The sequence below is a fragment of the Drosophila teissieri genome, chromosome 2R (assembly GCF_016746235.2).
Source record: "Drosophila teissieri strain GT53w chromosome 2R, Prin_Dtei_1.1, whole genome shotgun sequence".
Lineage (NCBI taxonomy): Eukaryota > Metazoa > Arthropoda > Insecta > Diptera > Drosophilidae > Drosophila > Drosophila teissieri.
In genome coordinates this window covers 15,968,080-15,991,229 of record NC_053030.1, presented here as the reverse complement: position 1 = coordinate 15,991,229, position 23,150 = coordinate 15,968,080, and the positions used below count along the sequence as shown (strand labels likewise).

Genomic DNA, 23,150 nt, shown 5'->3' with positions numbered 1-23,150 from the left:
AAGCATTTTATGAGTAGAATTAGATTAACGGAGATCATCATATTACCAATGTGATGCTGAGTAAGAACTTGTGTAGGTACATATATATTTTATGTTAAATACCTATATATATTAGATATATTTGATTTATTTATTACCTAATAGCTTAACATACTCTGAATTTTCCTTAGGGCATCAGCAGCGTCACTTCCACCGAAACTAAGCCAAGTGAATGAATTATGCTTTTAATTGGAAACGCTTGGCGCCAAACGCTTTCTGCTGATGCCGAGATGGCGTTGCCAAAAAAAGATTTGCTCATTAAACCGCCGAAGGACTTTCTGGCTTTCTCCCCTCCCCTCCCCCCACCACAGCCCCCCTCTAAACGAACTCCTTTGGTTTTTCTCCGTGGCTGTCGGCCGGCTGGTGGTGCGCCGCAGGTATAAATTTCATAAAACTAATACGAATTGATTTATGGCATTCTTTGCTTTCCTTGGCGAAAGGCTTGTGCTCCTCTTGGTCCTGGTTTTTTCTGCTCCCTCCCCCTTCCCCGGAGGACGACCAGGCATTCCGGCCTGGCTTTTTAAATCTCAGCCCAACCCCCAGGAGTTGCTATCAGTAGCTGGCATTTGCTCTGGAGTTGGTCTTTGTCTAAATCTTTGCCTGCTGTCAGAGGAAGAAAGTTTTGGGCTGAAGGTGTACTCCTGCTCCTGCTGCTCCTGTTCCTGCTCCTGCTGCTCCTGCTCCCACTCCTACTCCTGCTCCTCCACCCTTTATGCACCCCTTTCCACAAAACCAGGGTGTGAGTGGGCGGTCTCGGTTGGCGCGTCTTAAGCTTATAATTCATAAAGCATTTAAGTGGACGAAAATCGAAATTTATTGCTATTCAAGATATTCGCCCAGCGACGTTCCCTTTGACTCCAGCCGAAATCTAGAATGGCAGGCATTAGATGGGAATGTCTTTGGTTCAGCTCATGTACACCCACCCAGCCCCCTCGTTTGCGGCATAACTGAATAATAAATATAATTGTCTATAAGGCATTCCAGAGCTAAGAGTATGCAAATTGCGGGGCAGACTCCCTTGCTTTATCGCCCCCCTCCCCCTCTCCATGTTGATGTAATGTTTGTGTATCAAAAACGCTGCTCCTTGTGACGTATCGTCCTGCAGATAGAAGCAAATTGTTTCTCTCCCACTCCACTGATAATAAAAAAGAGGAATCTCAGGCATAAAAAATATAATCAAAGGCCGGAATGCGGGAGTGTGTGGCCCACAATTCGCTGATGACTGCGATTAGAAGAGTCGTAATGGAACGGGATATCTTTATGACATCTGCGGAAATGCTAAGCTAGCAGGCTAGCAGGATGTCTCTGTCCATTTCCCAAGTTCTGGGATGGCCAGGACTTCCGGCCATCTCGTGGCACCACCTGAACTCGCATTTCACTTTATCAGCTCCTCAGTTCTGGGCGCCTCTGGCAGATGGACAGTTGGGTGTTGGGTGTTCGAGTGGGTGGTGTGCTTATCTCTCGACACCGCAGCTGTCATTCAACTTAACTTTCTGCCCTGACTGCACTGCGGGTGGCAGATGCCGACAGCCCAATGCCAAGTTCCGTGCCTCCCCGACTTAACGCTCCGAAAATAAATAAAAAGCACTTCATTTCTTATTAAAAAATCGCTAGAAACTGCCCAATAAAACGAAGAGGCGGCGACGGCGGCGACGAGCGCTCTAAGTCAGCCCAGATTAGACGGGAGAAATTCAAAATCAAAATCAATCCATTAACAAAAGCACACAAAGGACCAAGTCCTTGGACCGTGCGGCATTAACTTGTGATTTCAACTGCGCGAGTTCCCAACGCCGGCGATGACTTTGCATCGCAGCGTCCGCTAATTATCCCAAGGCAAGTGGGCCAAAGGGGCGGGGAGTGGGGGAGCGGGCCAGGACAAAAGGCGTCTCGGCAACAAAGCCGTTGCGCTTCATTAAAACGGCAAGGACACGCGAAAAGTGAGTGGCGAAGCTGCGCTGCGCATCCCTGCTCATTATCCCATGCACTTATCCGTGGCAACCGAATTTAAATATCTGGCCCACAATCGTTTTCAATCGAGAGCAGTTTATTGGGGAGGGGGAGGTGTTCGGGGTCGTATCCTGACGAGCTTATCAGTCGCGGCATTACGCTGACTTCTGCATTCTCCTTGGCTGTCTTTGTTGCCCAAAGTTTCACCCAACTCCCAACCCCGTCGCAGGGCATCAACTTATAGCTATTTGTATCGTCGCTAACCATTTAAAATCGTGTGCTTTTAATACCCTGGAATACGGTGGAAGCTGGGATATAATTGGGCCAGTAATTCGTTAAAAAACAAATACCTTTTGTGCAGGAAAATAAGTTAATAAGAATTATTGTACTAAATGTTTACAGCTGCATCTTTGTTCTTTGCCATGACAAATTATTTTTGCATACGCTCGGACCCCTTTTGAGGATCTTTTAATGATGTTTTATATTTGCCAAATTTCGAAATGAAAATTCGCTCGCAGAGCAAATGGAATTCGTGTCTGGCTCCTTAGCTTTTGCTGAGACGCGAATGTTTCCTGTTGCCTTACAGCTCCTCACCGTAATCAAGCCACAAATATGTTGCTGTCAACACGTCAGTGCTAGGAGTCCTGTTTTCTTTTTATTTTTTCTCCCTGGGAATGAAAATGGGAATGGAAATGGGAGTGGAAATGGGAATGGGTTCGTCTTACTTTTCAGTTCGCACTGCATCTTTATCGCGCTGTCGCCTGAGGCGTCGTTTCTGTTTTGCTCACGCTTCATTACAATAAATCCGGTTACGGGTGTCTGCAGGACCCAACTGCACGGTGTCCTTCGAAGGGAATGGGTAATTTTAATGCCCTATCAGCGGCTGCCGGAGACGAAAAAGGAGTCGTCTGGCGGCCCGTCTTGTCCCGGATTCTGATTCTCCATCTGAACGGTTGCACTTCACCGGGTGACAAGTTTATTCAGTCTTAAACGACTCCATTTGTTGCCATCTTATAAGGGACTCACGCTTGATTTGTTGACACATGCTGCAACAGTACTTAGCACATTTCGAAAAAAGCTATTTAAGGTGGAGGCAAAAATGCTTTTCAATAGTTTAGTTGCAAGTTAATAAAATCGTGAGTAAGTTACTTTAATTGAGTTAGTGCTATGGAAAAGGCTACCATTGAGAACTCAGTGATAAAACTTGGAGTCCATTATCACTATTTCAGATCACGATTTTCTCCATATACCTTATAGTTGTGAGATCCATTTAAATGGGTTAGAATTCTGTTGTCACTTACGGTTCGAATACCCGCTATAGAGTGCTGGTATTTTCCGATTTCCGTAACCCAGACAATCGATCCGGGAAAACACACTATTCGCGCACTTTGCCACACTGCTGCGTTGGCTCATTCAAAAGGCTTTCTTATCAGCGGCTTATCTTATCAGTCGCAGTGGAAGCCGTTGCCGAATGCCCAGCGATACGCAGGTGAGTAATTTTCCCCGGTCGGTTAGTATTAGACCAGCAGTTGTGCGGAAACCCTCGTGAAAACGCCAATAAAATCGCAACGGAAGTCCACAGATATTTAACCGCAAAGTGAAAAATGCTGAGGGCGTGGCTGCATCGGAGTGGCAGTTAAATTCTAAAATCGGTTATTAAACTTTTGACTGCAATTTCGTGGTTTTCTGGTTTTTTGGTTTTCTGGTTTTCATCCCGGTTTTCTGGCTTGCTGTTTGGCTGCTCTACTTTTGTGCGGGAGATAAGATAAGGCGAGTGCAGCTGGAAGGGGCAGGGGAAGTACGAGCCATAACAATTCAACAGGTGAATAAGTACTGGCTAATTGTGACGTCACTAACACCTTCGAATCGTCGCAATTTCAAATTGCGTTCAAGCAAAAGCCCGGATGGCAAAACGTAGATAAGCGTCTAATGAAAATGCATGCGCAATAACGCAGAGGCACAACACCAGTAACAACCATCTATATTGCAGAGATGAGGATCGTTTGGCAGCTGGTGCCCCTCATCCTGGCGGTCATCTCCTCGTGCCGGGCAGTCAACTGTCCTTGGCCCTGCCAATGCACGTGGGTGGTGGACAGCTTGTACGCGAACTGCGCCAGGAGGAATCTGCAGACATATCCCAGCTTCGACGGCATTCCCGTGGAGCACTTGGATCTGTCGGGCAATAAGTTTTTGGAGTTTCCCAGCCAATATGCGGACATTGACTCCCTGATATACTTGGATCTGTCCAACAACTACATCTCCAGCATTGGTACCAAGTCGCTGATTGGCTTCACATCCCTGAGGACACTGCTGCTGGCCAATAACTCCATCGATTCCTGGGAGGCACTCAGTCCCAATGAGGCCTTCAAATACGCCCCAAGTCTGAAGCGTTTGGGCCTCGATGGCAATCGACTGGGCACTTTTGGCAACGGCGAGAGCTTCGAACTGCTGGCCAGCTCATCGCTGACCGAGTTGGGGCTTTCTTCCTGTGGAATTTCCAGCATCGGTGGCGACCAGATGGTGAATCAGCTGCCCAGTCTGGAGCGCCTCAATCTGGCCAACAATAAGCTGACTCAAATGGCAGCTCTACCCTCGCGAACGCTGAGGGTTCTCGATCTGAGTAACTGCAGCATTAGGGATTTGCCCGGTTTCTTTCTGGACGCCATGCATAATCTGGAGGCCCTGAATCTGTCGCGGAATACGGAGCTCCAGTTTGACAGCCTGTCAGAGGATCCCATTCTGAGCTATGTGTTGCGAAAGCTGGATGTTTCCTACTGCAACCTGGACTCCATCGAGCTGAGTGGATTGCCACAACTGAGTGAGGTGCGATTGCAGGGGAATCTGCTGAGAGTTGTGGATGCCACAACATTTGCCAACAACTCCATGCTGGAGGTAGTCGATCTGTCCCAGAATGTGCTCCGGCTCATTGGCCAAGATGCCTTTGCCAAACTGAAGCGCCTCAAGCAGCTGAACCTCGCATTCAATGAAATCGCCCGACTGGACAGGAACTTCATACGCAACAACGATGTGCTGGTGGAGCTCAATCTCAGTAGGAATGTGCTGCAGAAGCTGACGAAGATCGTGTCCAATTCGGTGCGCACCATAAACATGAGTTGGTGTGAAATCACCTCCATCGAAAGCACTGCCCTCGCGAGTCTTTCGGTCATCCAGAAGTTGGACTTGTCCAACAATCTTATCACTGATATACCCACCTTCATGAGATCGGAAACCCTGCAGCAACTGAACCTAGCCAACTGCAGGTGAGCATTAAGCAATTAAGTTTAGTGTTAATAGTGATTAATAATGTTTTATTTGCAGGCTGACGACTGTGAGGAACAACACCTTCAGAGAGTTCCCCGAACTGGCGGATCTCCATCTGAATGGCAACCGTTTGACCAGCCCCATTCCGCCCAACTACTTCGGGGGCAACAAGTTCTTGGATCAGTTGTGGCTGGGCGATAATCCCTGGATCTGCGACTGCCACAGTCCGCTCTTCGTGGAGTTCTACGACTATCTAACCGCTAAGCCAGCCAAGGTTTGTTTAGCTCTTCAACCCATAGGTTACAATTTATGACTTTTATTTCACTCCTATAGATAAAAGATAGAAACCACTTGCGTTGCGCTGCGCCAGCCCTTTTCTATGGAAAACTCTGGGAGTTCGCCTGCGCTGATGTGTGGGTTTTGAATGCCAGGAGCAGTAGTGGTGGCGAGAAGGCCTGGTCCATTATAATGCTGACTCTCATCGGACTGGGTGCCCTGGTCCTGGGCTACGCCTGTCTGCAGAAGCATCTGAAGAAGCGGAAGGAGCGGCAGAGTGACAGGGAGTACGAGGAGAACGATGATGAGCTACGACGCATGTAAGGAGTGCACCTAATGCCATTTAATAGTACTTTAATCAACAACTTATATCTAGACGAGATCTCAACAGCCGCATTTTGATGGAGGATGCCACTCCCAGCTTGCAACATACCCAGGAGATCAGCCTGCTGCCCTCCTACGAAGACGCCCTGCGCATGCCCAAGCTAGTCAGGCCGGTGAAGTCCATGATGGATCTCTCGGGACCCGAAAGAGCCCGCAACTCCCGGAAGCTGAGGCGATCGCAGACCCATGCCGATGGCGAGGGTTCCCAGTCGGAGGCGGAGGACGGACTGCAGCTGGACTCTCGGCAGCGATTCCGCAGCGTGGAGATGCTCTCGAACCGGGACAAGGAGCGAACCGCCCAGTACGGACCGTACAGACGCACTGGCTACATGGAGTACAATCAGTCGGGCAGTCGGCGCTTCAGCATCGAGGACTCCCGATTCCCCGCCGCACACCTGAAAACCCAAATCTTCAGAGTGCCGAGCAGATCGGAAACTTCCAGAGTTACGAGAACAGTCCTTATACAAAGCGTAAGCCTAAGATCGCCGAGATTCCGCCCTTTAAGAGGGTGAATATGATGGCCGACAGCGTGGAGTTCCTCACCGATCCGGAGTACGACGAGGTGGGCAGTAAGCATGGTAGTCCGTTTGCGAAAAGGAAGCCAAAGCCAGCAGTCCTCCGCCACCCACCATGAAGGTCAGTGCCCAGGTGTACACACTGCAGCAGAGTCCGGTTCTGGAGCTGGATCCCGCCATCGAGGACTACTTCAGCGCGGCCAAGAAGCAGTGCTCCTCGTCCACCATCGCCAGCGATTTCCAGGAGCTGGACGAGCCGGAACTGAAGTCCCTGCCGGATGACAATCGATCAAGTACGATCTCCCGATCGGACGCGGAACTGGACTTGGAGCGGGGCAAGCGCAAGAAGCGGAAGAACTCCACCAGTCGCCGGGTGAGCGGCAGCTTCTCGGCAGCCAACGCCGCCGAAAGTTCCTCCAGCGACTCCGAGCACCACACCCTGGTCCACAAGCCCATGAGGGAGACTTTATTTTAGGCCACACAGCACTTAGCATATTGTTATAGATTCGCAGCATGTTAGATATTCCCATAATACTATTTAAACGCACCTTGAAATACACTAACATTTGGTTGAAAGTTGGCACTTACCAACAGAAACATATTCGTTTTTTGTCATTTTCTGGAGCTATTGTTGTGGTTTCTTGCATTGAAGAAGTTGTGTCAGTAAACCGATTTTTTCACCCAAAAAACAGTATATTAGCCGAAAATAACGATTTTTTGGTCAAAACCCTGAATGTAGCGACTCATTTAACTTGTATTCACATTACTAATCCATTGGAATTTACGGCTGACAACTTTAATTTTTTTCAACTTTTCGAAAAATTCAATGATTGTACCCCTTTAGTTAGTTAGGATCTTAAGCTGCATAAAACAGTCTTTTTTCTGGATGTGTGACACTTTTTAACCAAGTTATGATCATCATAAGCATCATAAAACCGAAAATTTTGAAAATATGATAATGACTCCGAAAATTTGAGTTTGAAAAGGTTTTGCAGTTTGAGTGAAAAATGTAACTTGAGTGAAAGCTGGGCCACGCAACATAAGCTTTAGACTCCAATATGGTTTGAAACCTGGATACGCTGGCAGGGCCATGTGGCGCCATCTACATTTCAAGAATATGCTTTTCAATCAAACGCTCTGCCAATTTCATAAAAAAGGGTTTAAAACAATACCACAGAAAACAAACAATCGCCAATTTTCGAAGAAACAACATAGTTTATAGTTTTAGTACTAACAATAACAGAAAGCGGTGTTAGTCTGTTTTTATGGCTTTTCTTTTGGTATTACAATCATCGCTTTCCCATCCAAGATCTTGGTTTTTACCACATTGCTACCATTTCGAACAAATGAAAGACACGCTGTGATGTATTTTTGAAGTTCGCTTGCATTTAATGAACTCACACATTATAATTTCACGAGAGAACGCAGCTTAAGTAGTTTACAGTATATAGGTAGGTTATAAAAGTACATACATATACAGTAAGTATGGTGTGAACATCACATGCAGATGCAGATTGAAAGCATTTATCATGCAAAAAAGGGTTAACTCCTTTCCGTTTTCCCGGCTCATTGATATTTTCGTTTCATTTTGCACTCGACGACTGATTTCATTGTTTAAACGCATATATTTTTTTAACTTTGGTATTAAACTAGATTTACGCTTAGGTGTAATTAATTTACTTATGGCTAAAACACTACTTGTCGGTCACAATTAAGAGGGGGTCACAAAGTAGGGTGCTTAACACGAATAGTTTGCTTGTTTGTTTTCGTCGCCTTGGCTTCTGCTTTATTCTAGATGCTGCTGCAGCAGATGTTGCATGTGTTGCAGGTGTAGAACGTGTTGCTGCTGCACATGATGCTGCTGCACATGTCGCTGCCTTATGTTGCTGGTGATGAAGCTGAGGAGGGAATACACCCCGGTTCCCAGTTGCCCAATCCGAAAGCATTTGGCCAACTTGAATTTGATAACAATCTCTCATCTACAGAATGAAACTGATGGAACACAGTTCATCTTGCGTCAAATGCCAGCGGATGGCAATGGGTCACGTAGTTGGGGGCGAGTCGGGAAGGTCGGGCTGTGTCGAGAGTGGATGGCTAGCTGCAATCAGTGGCCATTGACCACCTGGTGGGTGGGTTCGATGGGTCTGACGGGCGTGGTGATGATGTCCCCGGCATTGGACTTGCTGCGCGTCACCAGCATGGGGGTCTTGGGCCTGGGGGTCTCCGTCAGCTTGATCTTGACGCGACCCGTCTCCGGGGAGTAGACGGGCGAGTACCTTCCGGACTTGGGCGACGAGGGCAGGTAGGCGCCATCCGGCTCGTTGTTGTTCTGCTCGGCGAGCTGCTGTTGCTGTGCGTACTTGGATGCCCTGGGCGATTGCGGTGTGGGGTAGCGTGGACTGATGGGGTAGTATTCATGGGCGGCGGGCTCGCCGCTCTCGGGTGCCTCCTTGGCACCTCCATTGGCGGAGCCATTGCCATTGAGCAGGGGCTGCTGACCAGCGCCGTCCTTGGCGTCTCCGTTCTCGTAGGGCTTCTTCACGATCTGTGCCTCGTCCAGCTTGGTCTTCTCGCCGATCAGTGGCGAGTGCTCCTGGCCGTTGCCATGGCCGTTCTTGTGCAGCGGCTTGCCCAGCTGCTTCTTGTCCATGTCCAGGAGCTCCGTCTGCCGCTGGGCCTCCGCATCGCGGGCGGCCGCATTGCTGTCGTACTTGCAACGCTTGATGGCCACGAAGAGCACCAGGCCCACCACAATCAGGCCGATCACGGCCAGCAGATAGTAGATGGCGCTGCTGTCGTCCTTCGGCTTGCCTATCTTGGCGGTCAGGATGTCCTCGGACTCCTTGCTGGCGTCCAGTGGTCCATCAGTCACCACATCGGAGCCCGGACCAGTGTTCAGATTTGTCAGCACCACGGGCACGATACTATCCTCCTCCACGGGCTTCTTCTCCTCCTGGTCGCCTTCATAAATGCCGATTTTATTGGAGAAGACGGTGTCTGGATTCTCCGAGTTCTCTGGATTCTCAAGAGGTCTCACATCGCTCTCCTCTGGCTTGCCATCGCTATCTAGCTCGTCTTCGGAGGAAATCCTTACTTTGGAGAGATCGGGAATGAAAAGCAGACCACCGCCGCTGCCGGAACCCTCGTCATCTTCGTCGTCGTCCTTAACGATGTGCTCCTGGGGCACCGGAGCATCTGCAGAGGCTGCAGCATCCACCAACTGGGATTCCGCAGCTTCAGACTCTGCAACGTTCTCTTCGGGCAACTTAAGCTCCATGTTGGTTTCGCTGAGGTCTCCGGATCCCTCCACCTGGTCACCAGGCAGCGGGCTCTGGGGCGAGCGAACCTTCTTAGCCGTGGCTGCGGGATTGCCAACGATGGGCAGAAAGTCCTTGCCCAGTTCCTCCTCATCCTCGCGTTCCGCAGAGACAGCAGCCGGCTGGTCGCCCATCATCAGTTCGTTCTCCTGGGTATCGGTGTCGAACCATTGGTACTTCTCCTTCTTGCAGATCTCATCCTGCTTCAACTGCAGCCAGGAGCGACCCCTGAACTCCAGGGGATAGGAGCAGACAACGGGGTGCTCCATGTAGACGATGCGCTCCACCAGCCAGTTGCGCACCTCCAGCGTCTGGCAGGAGCAGTTGATGGCGTTGTGGCTCAGCTCCAGCTGGTGCAACTGGTGCATGTGGGTCAGCTCCAGCGGCAGGTGGCTGATGTTGTTGTGCTGCAGGTTGAGCACCTGCAGATGCTGCGGCAGTTTCCTCAGCTTGTCCGAGGTCAGCTGATTGTGCTTCAGGTTCAGTCGCTTCAGGCCCTTGCCCAGGTGACCCAGATCCCTCAGCTGGTTGTGCGACAAGTCGGCGGAGGTCAGCTCCGGCAGCTTGTCCAGCACATGGCTCAGGCGGGTGAGGTTCAGGTGGGACAGGTCGATGGAGTGCACCGGCACCGTCGACTGGAACGTCTTCTCGGCCTGCCGCAGACCGCGGGTGCTGTTGCACTTGAGGTGGTACAGTGGCTTGTGCGTGTGCTGGGCCCGGCTGCAGCTGCAGTCCGCCGGGCAGTCGGTGGGCGGGCGAGCGGGAGTGGGCGTGGCGGCGGCCACCACGATGAGGAACAGGGCCAACCAGGCGGTCAGGTGGACGCGTTCCATGGCTGTGCGGATGATTTGTGGCTGGTGCGCTGGCAGTGGATCCTTCTAGCTTCCTCTCTTGGCGTCTTATCTGAAAAGGGATGAGAAAGTGGTTAATTAAAAACTAGCTTATATATTTAATAAAACACATAAGACACACTAGGATATATCCATTTAAATACCCACAAGATGGAACCATTAACAATCAAAGGAAAAATATGATGTCTAAATACATTGTCTGCTAATATTGCTTGAAACACGAAACATTAATCTACTTATTTATACATTATTACTTTTTATTTTTTTCGCAGAATGAGAAATGCGAATTGAAAACAGTATGAATCAGCTTTTCTGCAAAAATGAGGTACTTGTCTACCAAACGAAATATGTTTTGAACTATTCACAAGCTATACCCTAAAATAAAAGAAATGAAGAAAAAGTACCCTTTGTCTTAAGATAAATTCCTGCAATTTAACTTAGTTGGAGACGATTTCGCTGAAGTTCGATCCTACTGGCACCACCTTTGAACGGAAACTACCAGAGCTTTGGAGCTATCTTTGCTTGGCAACCTGTCTTCGTCACTGGTTGCGTCATTCCCGATTCCGCCAACTTCGGCGATCTTCTTTTCCACAGTTTTTCCTTCTCGCGAACCAAACCAAACCCTATCGACAGACGTTATCGGTGTTAGATTCGCTTATCGCCGCTGTTCAAGCCCCAGTATTTGACGCTATCTCTGCGAAGGGTAATTAATAATTCACTCGTTTGCTTTGCGCCAAACGCTTCGTCGTGACATCAGCAAGAAGCACCTGACCAGCCAGCATGGATGCCCAAAAATAACCACTTCAGAGAGTGACTCAAAGCGATTGTGATATGTACTAATCGTGGGGGGGGAATCTGAGGAGGTGAAGGCCTTGGGCTGATGCACTCGCCTAATCAGAGCAGATTGTCAGCGGCCCGCTTTTAATCCGCATCTTCTGTTTATTGCTCGCCTTCCACGAGCCACGCAAACTGATTGACGGCTGTCTCGTGGATGCAATTTAAGTGCAACTGGCGCTCGTTTGGATCGACCTCCCACCGCAGCCCCCCCTCCGCATTGATAAGCCCTGAGCCTCTGACCGCAAAAGCTGGAACGCTCGCACACTAAACGAAATTCTATGGGCTTCTATACATGACAGGAGCTATGTTTTATAGAAAATTCAATGGTCTTTTAATCTAAATTCTGTCTTTTTATATTATAAAATTTATAATAGCTCTTCTGTCAACCACTTTGTTTGAGTTGTTATTATGCAGTTAACCACACTAATGCAGCTAATATGCAAAGTATCTTGAAGATAGATTTATATCTATATGGTGCGCATATATGATGTGCCAGACTAATATGCAAAGAATCTTTGGGAAAGATATATATATGATATGTCTATGAGATACTAGACTAATATGGAAATTATCTTTAAGATAGATTTATATATGATGTGCATCTATGAGATACCAGACTAATATGCTAAGAATCTTTAAGATAAATGTATATATGATGTGATGTACTTATGTATATGAGATAATAGACTCATATACAAAGTATCTTTAAGAATGATTTATATATGAAATGCATATATAAAGCGCAACATCATAGATGATTCCATTTTGATCACTTGCAGTGCCCAATCGCCTTGGCAATCGGTTTTTCCCGCAGTGTGTCACACTGGCGATGCCCAATCCTAATCAACAGATAGACGAGATCTAGAAAAGATGCCGGTCTGTCTGAGTGACGAGCGGTCTGAGTTGCAGTTGCAGAGCCAGCTCAATTTGCAATTGGTGGCGCGGACTTGAATTATTCAGCAGTTGGACGACTGTATTTACATGCGAGTAGCAAGCTGAAATGAGCTGCCGTAGGGGTTGCCCCACCCCCTGCACGTGTCTCCCGGCGGGGGATTCCCCTTTCCCTTTTCCTTTTCCCACCCTGTGCCATGTAAGTTGGAAATGGTCACAAACATGCAGCTGCCGCTGGGCAAATCATTGAGGGATCCCCGTCCCGCGGAGCAGAAAATACCAACTGGAAATGAGGCGTCACACGAGCATGCAAAAATAAATCTGCGATCTGCTATCTGCTATCCGCGTTTCCGAAGAAGGGGGAATCCAAGGTCAGTGTCATTATGCGGGCATTCGTCCGAAAACAGAGGAGACACATGAAAAGTGGTTTCCCAGCAATTGTGTCACTTTTTTTGGCTAAACGCGTCTCCGATTGCCTTTGCCGTTGACAAATTGCCCAGAGTTGGGTGCATAAACGGAACTTTCTCCCTGTTTCTGCCTGTTTACTGTTTACGGGGGGGCAGACATTTATCAAAATCTGTCAATTGCTGCATTCGTAATTTGCAGCTGCCACCTGTTTGCGCCAAATGCAATCAATGCGGTTAATTGCATTTCGCTAAAAATCTTCTGCACCACTCAGCTATCTGCGATCGCAGCGCTGATATCATAATTCGATCACGCGGCTCAGTTAGTTAATTACTTGAGACGAGTAGCATACCCCTTGCACTTTGATGTTTGGCGGCGACAGGAAGCCGAAATTAGAGAGGGCTGCATATAGGCTATATAGAGTCTGGTGTATATATATACCATATACCATATGTATATACCAAATGCCACTTAATGGCGAAAACGAGACCAACTTAGAATAAACCGTTTGCAAATTGAGAGAAATCAGCGGCAGACAACGGCGAAAAATCTTAAACTATGACAAATGTTCAACCTTGACAGAGAAAAAAACACAATCCAGCAGAGAACAATCTCGAGTTTCTGTCTTCGAGTTCAACTGGAAAGAAATGCTGCTGTTTCTCCACAACTCGTTCTTTCACACTCGAACAAAAACGTATGTGGAAGAGGTGGAAGACCACAAAAAAATTAAATCACGTCATGCTGCGATCGCAAAATGCTGGCAAAATAAATTGTTATATATGTGTGTATTTTTAGATTTGTGCAAATCTTTTTTATACATTTCAATTAGCGCAACTCGGCGGCCGAGCCACAATGATAAAATGAAAAGTGTTTGCTTGGGCTTTTGTTTGGCCATCTAAATAAATATACGGCTGTATGCAAATAGACTTGGATCTTCTGGGCCACTCGTTTAAAATACAATTCTTTTCATTTCATTTCATTTCACTTATTTTCTGCTGCCACTGACATATACAATGTATGTACATACATACGTTTCTATCGAATTCACAATATTTTCTCTTTCGCTGGCGAGAAAAAAGAGCAAAAAACTGATGACGCCAGGCAATTAAAACATCAGGTGATTCGGGTATTTTACCTGGCACACAAAAAGCCAAGCTCAGGCTGAAGTTGAAGCTGAAGCTGAAGCTGCCGCAAACGCTAATGTGTTGGCCGCATTAAGACGGCAAAGCGGCGAGCACAATGCGGCAAAAAGTACCGCCAAAGTCATAAGAGATGACGTCCAACTATGGGTTGTGAGTCAATATGCTGGATTCGGATTTGGATTTGGCCAGCACAGACACTCCGACACTCAGTCAGTCATTCATTCAGCCATTCACAGTATCCATTCAAAACGAGCAATGAGCAACGAGCAACGAGCGGCGGCAATGGAGGCATAGACAAATTAGCATATTCTAATTTCCAACTGACTTCGATGGTCGACAGATCGGCTGGTAATATGTGATATATGTATAGTATATGTGTGCAGTTCCACATATAATGACCCACATTGAGTACGCCGTCAACATTATCAATAAAATGCCATTTAAGCAGTTTGCAATTCAACTGTTCAATCAAGTGCAAATGAGCCTAAACTCAGGCGTAACCTGGAAAAACTCTTTCCCATATGAAGGCGCGTTCCCGTTCTCTTTGGAATCTACTTTTAACCTGGGTTCACTTCGCTTTTGCTTCTGCTTCTACTTTTGCTTCAGCTTTTGCTTTTGCGGTGCAGTGTTTAATTGATTTCCACGAATCGGGAGAAAACCAATCACCGGGCCATGCATAACCGAAATATGAATATGTGAGTGAGTGGCGAGCGTTGGCCAAAATACCGCATAAGAGCCAAAGAGACGGGCCAAAAGTGCAGGGCGTAAGCTGAAATTATGTGAATTATGCAAAACGTGTTGGCCAAGAAAGCAGAAAGTCAATGTACCACATTATGGTCAATAAAACAACTAGCTGAGCCACATTGCGTATACGACAAGTGGCCATTGGCCAGCTACTGTACCGCCTGAGATAATCTCGAAATACTACGCACAATTTGAACTTGACCTACGAAATCAGCGGCTATCAACAAATGGGCTGATTTTCGCTTTTTGGGCAGGCGGCCAGAAAATGTTTGCTACCGCAAATCTTGACATTCAAATAATGCTCGACTCTCGCTCTCGATTGAATTCAAAACTGAATAGTATTGCAGGCAGCTCTCAAAATAAACAGAGACCACGAAAAATCACCGGCAAAAGAGAAAGGCAGGCGGCCATAAAAATACACTTCCCTTGTGTTTTTCTTTCTATTTTCTATTTTATATTGCCTCTTGCAATCTATGCAAACATTTCACACCCACACGCGGCCCACAGAACCCAAATCATTGCCATTGAGAGTGTAGGCAAAAAAAACAAGGCACCTAGATACAATTGATGATGGACTCGGATGTCAACGGGTGTTGATTCTGATTAGTGCCAAACGCCATTTCAAATGAGTGTTTTCTGTCAGGGATGTGTGATGAGATCGGAATTTGAATCCCAACCAACTCAGTATTTCTTCGAAAAATCATCCTATTCAGAGCACATTATTTCTAGCCATTAAAATGTTGCCAAGCGAAATGGTGCTAATAAAAATAATATACATATTTATATAAAGTATTAAACATATTTTAATTAATTTCTAGGTTTGCACATATATAAAGCAATAATATATTTTAGTTAGTCTAAGCCACATAGTTCATAGTTTTTGATTATCAAAAACGAAAGAAAAAGCTGGCTTATCGTTTTGATGCGGCCTTTCTTGCCACATGAATCCATTAAGAAACCAATTAACTACCGTTCAAAAGCTTAGTGATTAATCCGTAATTGCTATTTCGAATTACTTGTATATGGGCGGACAGTTCTCCGCTCGACGAAAAGGAAACGGTCTGACGACTGGGGTTGACTTTTCATTGAACTTTTCTGGCATTCAATTAGAAACACGTTAATTCAGTCCGATCAATGCCTAGTAATTGTCTGAAGTTTATCAATAACAAGTTCCAGACGACTTAGATCCCAGAGATCAAATCAAATCAGCTCAGCTGGAAGTCGCGCCACGTAGCCATAATTAGCCAACTCGAGCTACAGTGTTACTCGTAGATACAGATACGAACACGTATCTATCTATCCTGCTGTTTGTGCATACTAATAGTCGAGTTAAATAAATATCCACACTCTCGTTAATTGGGAAAAAACGAGCGAAAAAAGGCATGCAGATCGTTCTGCCGCTGAACTTGGATAGTCATGAGATTCGTTTCGCTTTTCGCTGTTCGTTTTCGGCATCGGATGATGCAATTGGCAAAATATCGTACTTGGCTTGTTATATTGTACAAATTAACGCAGTTGTGTGGGCTGCGCTTTTCCGAATCGGAATTGGAATTGGAATCGGTGTAGCTTTGGAAATAGATTCGCGCGACGACCTTCCCCCAAGTGAATTGCATCCCATTAACACATCGACGACGACTGCTTCCGATTAAACTGAAAACGCAACTAAGGCGTAATGCGAAGTTAAAACTACACACACTGCTCGAGGTGAGTTTGCAATTTATTCGCCGTTACACACTGCCAATAAATCTCCAGCTTGCGCCATAAAATATCGTAAATATCAATTGAATGATCCCAACTATTCGGTCTTTAGCCCAAGCATTTTGTGTCTAGCCGAAAGGCATCTGAACTGCATGCCATGTAGATGCCAAGACGACGCCTGACTAGCGAGAAATTATTTGCCAATCTGCACCTGCGAAATTCATTCCTCCAACTGCCATATACCATATATTCCCCACCACACCTCCCCCTTGCTATCCAGCGATCCCACAGCCAAAGCCGCTGGTTTATTTACACTGCTCATCGCGGGTTCAAGTTCAGGCTCAGCCAGCAAATTCAATTATGCTGGTTGGTTGCCTAGCGACACTGCTGCCTACTGATGATCACTTTCAAAGGAATCCGAGGCGGCGAACACTCGACTATCGTAATAAACTACATTTAATTGCTATATGTCATTATTTGTCAATCTGTGCGAATGGAATTCCGGGAACAACTAAACGCCACTTCACTGCAAGGTGTTGGCCAGGGGAACTGCCTCAGTTAGCTGGCTGATGTCATGACAATGATTATAAAATTTACGAAATTATTAGCGCCAAATGACGTCAGGCAAGTCAGTCAGTCGAATATCTGCCCAAAACAGAAACCCCCAAAATGGAAAGGCCAATTGAAAATCCGCGTCATCGATTGCCAAATGCGATCTGGTATTGGCCTCAACTTGGATTTCCCCACTCGTTTTGCTAGCTTCCTTTAAACCAGATCGAGTTTGACCCGGGGGCTAGTTCCAAGAGCAAGTGTTGACCTTCCTCCCGGGAGTCAACCGTGTAGTGCAGTGTAATTATAGCCAGTGCACTAAGCCATTCACATTCCCACTGGCTGCTGTTGTTGCACAAAAGGCGACCGTCTGGATAAAAGAGCCCATCAGTTCATGCCATCTGATTGTGCACTCAAAGAAATAAATAAGTATATATAGGCTCCTATTGTTAGCAAATTATTATTTCTGTGCGAAAGAAGAACCATTAGCTAACAAAGTAAACTGTTCGATAGAGGCAATCATAGCAAATATTTTATTATACGAAATATATATTGTGAGTTTGTACTTGAACTAAAGAGGTGAAATAGATTTGGCCCCTTGAAAGTAGACCTCAACATGAATGGGCAAGTGTTTCTTGCAGTGCACGATATGGACACTCCTCCAGACAAATTAGCCTGCGGTTAGCTGTGGATGCATTCGAAGATCGCATGATCGTACAGCCGTTTTTCATGGCTTCGTTTGGCAGTTGACACGTTAAGAGCACGCACGTTTGCCGGCCATTTAAGTGGCCCCAGCATCGCATCTTGGCCATTGCCACTGGCCACTGCGAGATGGGAGATGGAAGATGGAAGATGGAGGAGCCGATAAAGCGGAGAGCGGCATTTGACAGTTATGACCACTTGCTTTATTTTTAGAGCCAAAAACGGCTAGGCCAGTTGGCAGCAGTTGGCAGCAGTTCGCAACAGAGCAACAGAGCTAAGCAACAGAGCAAAGCAAAAGCACAGTAAAAGCAAAAGCACAACGAAGCCGGCCGGCACCCACGGACTGGGCTGAAAGCAACAAACAAACGCGGCCGAAAAGCAACTGAACGGGTTTCGGTTTTCGATGATGACTCGCAAGCCCAGTTAAGAGCTCCCAAATAAATTCCACCCCCTGCCGCGCCATCCCATGATCTTGACTTTGTTTTCGTTTCTGCTCGGCGAATGCCAGTTTGATGTTTGCACAACTCAATTCGTACCTTCTATAAGACATGCATACGTCGATATCCGCGGATCCTCTGGCCAGATCTGTAAAAATAAAACATATAAAATATAAAAGCGGTTAAGATGACATTTTTATATCAAACGTTCGAGTGTGCACATTGGAGTGACTGGCAGTGGGGAGTTTGCTATTTATCTGAGCAATAATTTCTTGGCTTTGATTTTAATTGGATGCAATTAAAGTCTTAATTGCCGGCCCGTCTAAATTCATTTTTAACGAACTTTGCTTCACCTAAAGACTGTCAGCTGCAGCTGTTGGTATTAAACTAATCCTAATCCGCTGAATAGTGAAAGCATTTGCGAAAAATATAAACTATCCTAACTATCCTAAACTAACTATAATAAAACTGCCCAAAGGTCAATGGAGTTCAGCCTTCAAGGCTGCAAAACATATAGTTTCTGTTATTCAAAAGCAAAAGCAACTTCAAAGCTTGAACAATTAAGGCCTGAATCACCCGAATAGCCCGTCGATTCTCAGGGCGTTGCTCATCCATTGTTAGATTCGAGGAGCCAACAACCTGTTGCCCGATTGTTATGCGATGGACGTGACCGAAAATACTGTCACGTAATCCGCAAACTCCCACAGAAACTGTGCTGTTTACTTCTGTGGCTTTTGAATGGACTGGAATGGTTTGGAATGGTTTGGCATAATCGACGAGGTCGGAACTCATCACAACATGCAAATTAACAGCCATTGATGAACTGGTCAGCTCGTGATCTTCGGAATCTGGCGCAGGTGGCCACTGGCCAGCGGTCCAGAGATCACAGATCACAGATCGCAGATCAGCAGAACAGATGTCGAGATCTCGGCAAACTCTTGCCTGTTGAACTTGAATTTGTTCGCAGAAGCGAACTATTTCCCTGAGATGTTTACTTTACGAATATTCCCAGCGGATAAACAATCTGCTGCCCATTCTGCGTCACAGAAATCCCACTCCCCTAAGGAACTCTCCATATGCCCTATGCCGGAATTCCTTTCATTTCGGCGAGCTTTTCACACTATCTGCACTGCTTCGGGTTTTTTATCTTATCTTGCTACATTTGCTAATTATAGATAGGGTGGAGCCCACAACACAGTCATGTGCACTTGAGCCCCGGGATTTGTGTCTCTCATTTGCGTTTGACAAAATTTCGGAGCACTCTGCTCTTTCCATTTCCAGAATGCACTCCAAGTTTCACACTACGATGGGGTTGCCCAATGATATTGTTTTGATTGCGCCTCGATAACAACTTGTTTCGCCTTATCGAACCTACACACTTGTTGCTCATCCCCCTTTGGAACACTACTCTAGGTCTATATCTAATGGGGACAAGGTTGACACATCCACCCAAAATGGGACCATGAAGTGCACTTCATGGACTGCTTCCATGTTTCCATGGCGATGGTGGGTGTGAGTGTTGTACTGCCTGCATTCGATCTCGTATTGCCTTCGATCGAGACGCAACATAACACCTCGAAAATGGAGAGCCCAGACACAAGGCGCCAACTGGCCATATTTACTTGCAAGTTGAGTCAAAATGACTTGAACTTGAAATACAAGTCGAAATAGCAGGGCAAGAACTTGATGTTTCCGCTCTAGATATGTTTTGGTGAAACGAGCACATTACAGGAAACGGCGAACATATTTCCGATAAATTGGCAAACTTCAGGGTATAGATAAGTGTGTCTGCGCCACTCACAGATACAACTTGGGCTTTTTGCCTTTTTTTCTGGTGGGGGGCAGCGAACTATTGGCCATAAAGCCGATTTCTGGAAATTGCCTGGAAACAGTTTTGAGTTCGCAGTCGCACACCTCTGTGAATTATGCGCTGGAAATTAGCACCTTGGCTCGGAGGTGGAGGCAAACTTGGAGGAGTATTACGCAAGCGCTGGAGTTTACTGCTCCACGCGGAGCTGGACGATCCACCTTCGCAGTGTTCGCCATTTCGCCACTCGGGATCACATCTCTATCTGCAAGTTGATTGATAATCTCATTACGCTCATTGCGTTGATGTTGCATGACTCTTCGCTTTTCGAGCTGACAAACAGCGGCGTGTATTATGAACATTTCTTTTTATACCCCATTTCGTGGGCAAGTGATTCACCCGGCGTTTGAAGTGGGTGGGCCATGGGTAACCACAAACACGGGGAAAATACAACAAAATTCGAAAGAATATAGACCCGATCGCCCGATACCTATCCGTATCTGAATGAATCAACCGGCTGCCGAGTGCGGTTTCCAGTGGCTTTACGTAAACGATTCCGAATTGCAGGGCGCTAAAAGCTCACATCTAGAGGTGCTTGGTGCTGGGTGCTTGGTGCCTGGGTGGGTTTACGTTTTAACTCGCATGTGTGTATATGTACATCACATATATATCATGTATGGGCAGACGCAGACGGATCGGATTGGAGCAGATCGGCTGGGTTTGGGGGGCTTGGGGTGGCTGGAAGCCAAGTCAGTCGCGTAGGCAGCGGAGTGTCTGGCGGAGATTTCACATGAATCCGTGCTACTTCTGTCGCTCGTAATAAGTTTGCAATCGGTTTAAGTGCCCATGCCCGGGGGTTAAGAGAGTAACCGTTTTATTATGGCTTACTCATCCCTCTTTCATACTTGCTTTTTGGCAATTATATAACTCGAATTCATTGGGAAATAGGGTCAAGTTTGCCACACACAAAAAAAACCCAAACCAACCGCAAATGCATATGTGAGTAATAAAGGGTAAAGCAATTCGGCGGCAGTCACTTGCTTTATTTCCAAAAACCCCGAACCCTGGCCTTTTACATTCGCATCGAGATTAATCCAATCCCTTTGCGGATCGAAATCACACACACACACACACACACACGGTAGCGTTGTATTTTTGGCTATTTCTTATCACAATGCGCAGACAGCGAGGCTTTTACTACGGGTTATCAAAGCCCAACTCACAATACACTGGGTACTTTACGCTTTTCACGGTTCTTTGCGGTCCTTATGTTTCTACACAGAGAGCACTTTTGTTCAATCAGATATGTGTTTTTTATGTGCGTGAGTACGTATTAGTTGTCTTTTGTCTTTTGTTCTGGGTAGAGTCCTTCGGCACTCGATGCGATCACAGTGTGTTTCGGTTTGAACTGGCGGCCAGAGACTGGCGAAGATCGCAGCCGCCGAGATTTCTCAGACTGTCTGCTATCACAGAATGTGTCGCAGTCGCCGAAAAGTGAAAAAAAAACAAGATCAGAAAAATAAAACGAGAAAAGATACAAAAATTCGAATCTCTGAAGGGGGAGAGCACCCAAAAACGCCGAGAGGGATGACAATGAAGGCAGAAACAACAGAGCAGCAGCAGCAGCACGTCACACAAGCAATTTAGACTCGTAAATCGCCCAATGCAAGTATCTGTGTGATATCTGTCAGATATCTGGCGGTTTGGTTTCGATTTGCGCCCTGCATCCGCAAGATTTTTATGCATCTTTTTGTGTTTTTGTGCTTTTTTTCTGTTTGTACCACTATTTAGCTTGGCACTAGCTAGTTGGCGACCGTGTGTGTGGCAACGGAAACTATATAATTTTTAATTACCTAGACGTTTTGGAGAGAGGGAGAGGTGGAACTCGTAGCGCTGCCTTTTCGGATCGGATCGGCACTTTTTCGCTTTTCTGTTCAGATTCGCGCACACGCACGCACCCGACGACACGTCTCGACTTTGGAGTTGCCCGAACTGAACAAAGCTCGATACCTGCGAAAATCGGGTAGCCGTATAGAACGTGAACCGAAAATCGGAGATCGTGGATCGTGGATCGGAGACCGGAGCTCGGAGATCGGAGATCTGGGATCGGACACGACCGTTCGCGGGGAGAGCTTAGCAGCGAATGAACCGCTATTGGAACCCCCGATTGCGAAGCGCTACAAAACTTCAACGGAGCGAGAGCAAAGCACATGGCGAAAGCTACTGGTTATGCGAAGGAAACCAGAGAGAAAGAGAGAGAGAGAAAGGAAGAGAGAGAGTGCCAATTCCATACCCGTAGATACAGATACACTGTATCTGCATCTGTATCCGCACCTATATAGAGCTGGTAGCGCTGGAGAACACGTGGATAATCGGCGGCACACGCGCCATGGAACACGCAGCACTTTGTTTGGGTTATGAAATCCATCGAAAAAGCTTCGCGATTTGCAAAAATATTATAGTGCGAGAGCGCGCGAAAGCTTATCAACAAATGCCAGACGTTATCAATTGATGATACTCACCGTTTTGTTCTAAAAATATATATAGCCCACACTTGTTTTGCTTGCTTTACACGGTTTGCATTTTTCACTTCCTGCTGTAAACGTACGCAAAAGTGCACAGCTCTCGAAATAATATTCTGCTGGTTTTTATCAAAAGCTCGGGCTTATCTTATCGCTTGCCATATTCTTTTCCGCCATTCGATAAATACGCACTCTCTTCTCGGCCAGCAGCTAATGATTGCGACTTCAGGTTAACTCGCAACTCCTAGTAACAACCTCGCCTACTTCAACTCCAAGTTAATGCGTGGGTGGGTTTGTTTACGTTTTATTGGGTTTGTGGGTCAAAGTTAATGTTCGTTTGTGAATGAATCGAGTGAACTTCAGGCAGCCCACGATCGCAATTACGAATCTCTATGAGTACTCATACATACATATGTGCGCCATGTACGAGGCAGCTGAGTGGCCAAACTTCGTGTTAATACCAATGTTAAATATTTGAGCTTGATTTTATCTTATCGCCCTGGGCTCTCACACTCGCCTTGTTTGTTCTCGATGGGTTTTCTGGTGATATCACCCACTCAGTTCTGAAGACCCACTTGCGCCCAAAGCCCTTTGCTTCCTTTGCTTAATTTTGCGCAAGATTTCCGAGTAGGACACTAATTGAACGGATTTCCATTTTTATGGGGAGGTGAGGTGAGTTGAGCACAACAACATCATTATCTCACCATCCAAATATTCGCACTCGCACCCCTTCAACTTTTCCTTAATCGTTCAAAATTGAACGCCAGCAAGCGAACTGGCTGATTGTTTGCTCACTTTTAGATGAGATGACTGTGATAGACTGACG

At 46.5% G+C, this 23,150-nt stretch overlaps 2 protein-coding genes across 5 annotated transcripts; one reads left to right on the top strand and one right to left on the bottom strand.

The window, feature by feature from the left end:
- Positions 1-3,515: 3,515 nt before the first annotated feature.
- LOC122612878 lies at positions 3,516-7,023 on the top strand. The gene is given in 7 exon segments (XM_043786744.1): positions 3,516-3,808; positions 3,977-5,246; positions 5,305-5,521; positions 5,581-5,843; positions 5,900-6,309; positions 6,312-6,521; positions 6,524-7,023. Coding segments are annotated over 6 exon segments (2,742 nt in total). The 5' UTR covers positions 3,516-3,808; positions 3,977-3,978; the 3' UTR covers positions 6,898-7,023.
- Positions 7,024-7,788: 765 nt separating this feature from the next.
- On the bottom strand, positions 7,789-21,961 carry LOC122612952 (protein windpipe). Of its 4 annotated transcripts, none has more exons than XM_043786873.1 (3): positions 21,656-21,961; positions 18,095-18,143; positions 7,789-10,642 (listed from the first exon to the last, which is right to left on the bottom strand). In XM_043786873.1, exon 3 carries the CDS (start codon positions 10,570-10,572, stop codon positions 8,527-8,529), a length of 2,046 nt encoding a protein of 681 aa, XP_043642808.1. In that variant the 5' UTR covers positions 10,573-10,642; positions 18,095-18,143; positions 21,656-21,961; the 3' UTR covers positions 7,789-8,526. The 4 variants fall into 4 exon arrangements, with proteins under 4 accessions (XP_043642808.1, XP_043642809.1, XP_043642810.1 ...); XM_043786874.1 differs by lacking the exon at positions 21,656-21,961 and adding an exon at positions 21,026-21,130; XM_043786875.1 differs by lacking the exon at positions 21,656-21,961 and adding an exon at positions 21,045-21,062.
- Positions 21,962-23,150: the final 1,189 nt, after the last annotated feature.

Excerpts from the sequence above, each read along its gene's own strand:
- LOC122612952 (XM_043786873.1), bottom strand. The coding sequence starts at position 10,572 with ATGGAACGCGTCCACCTGACCGCCTGGTTGGCCCTGTTCCTCATCGTG.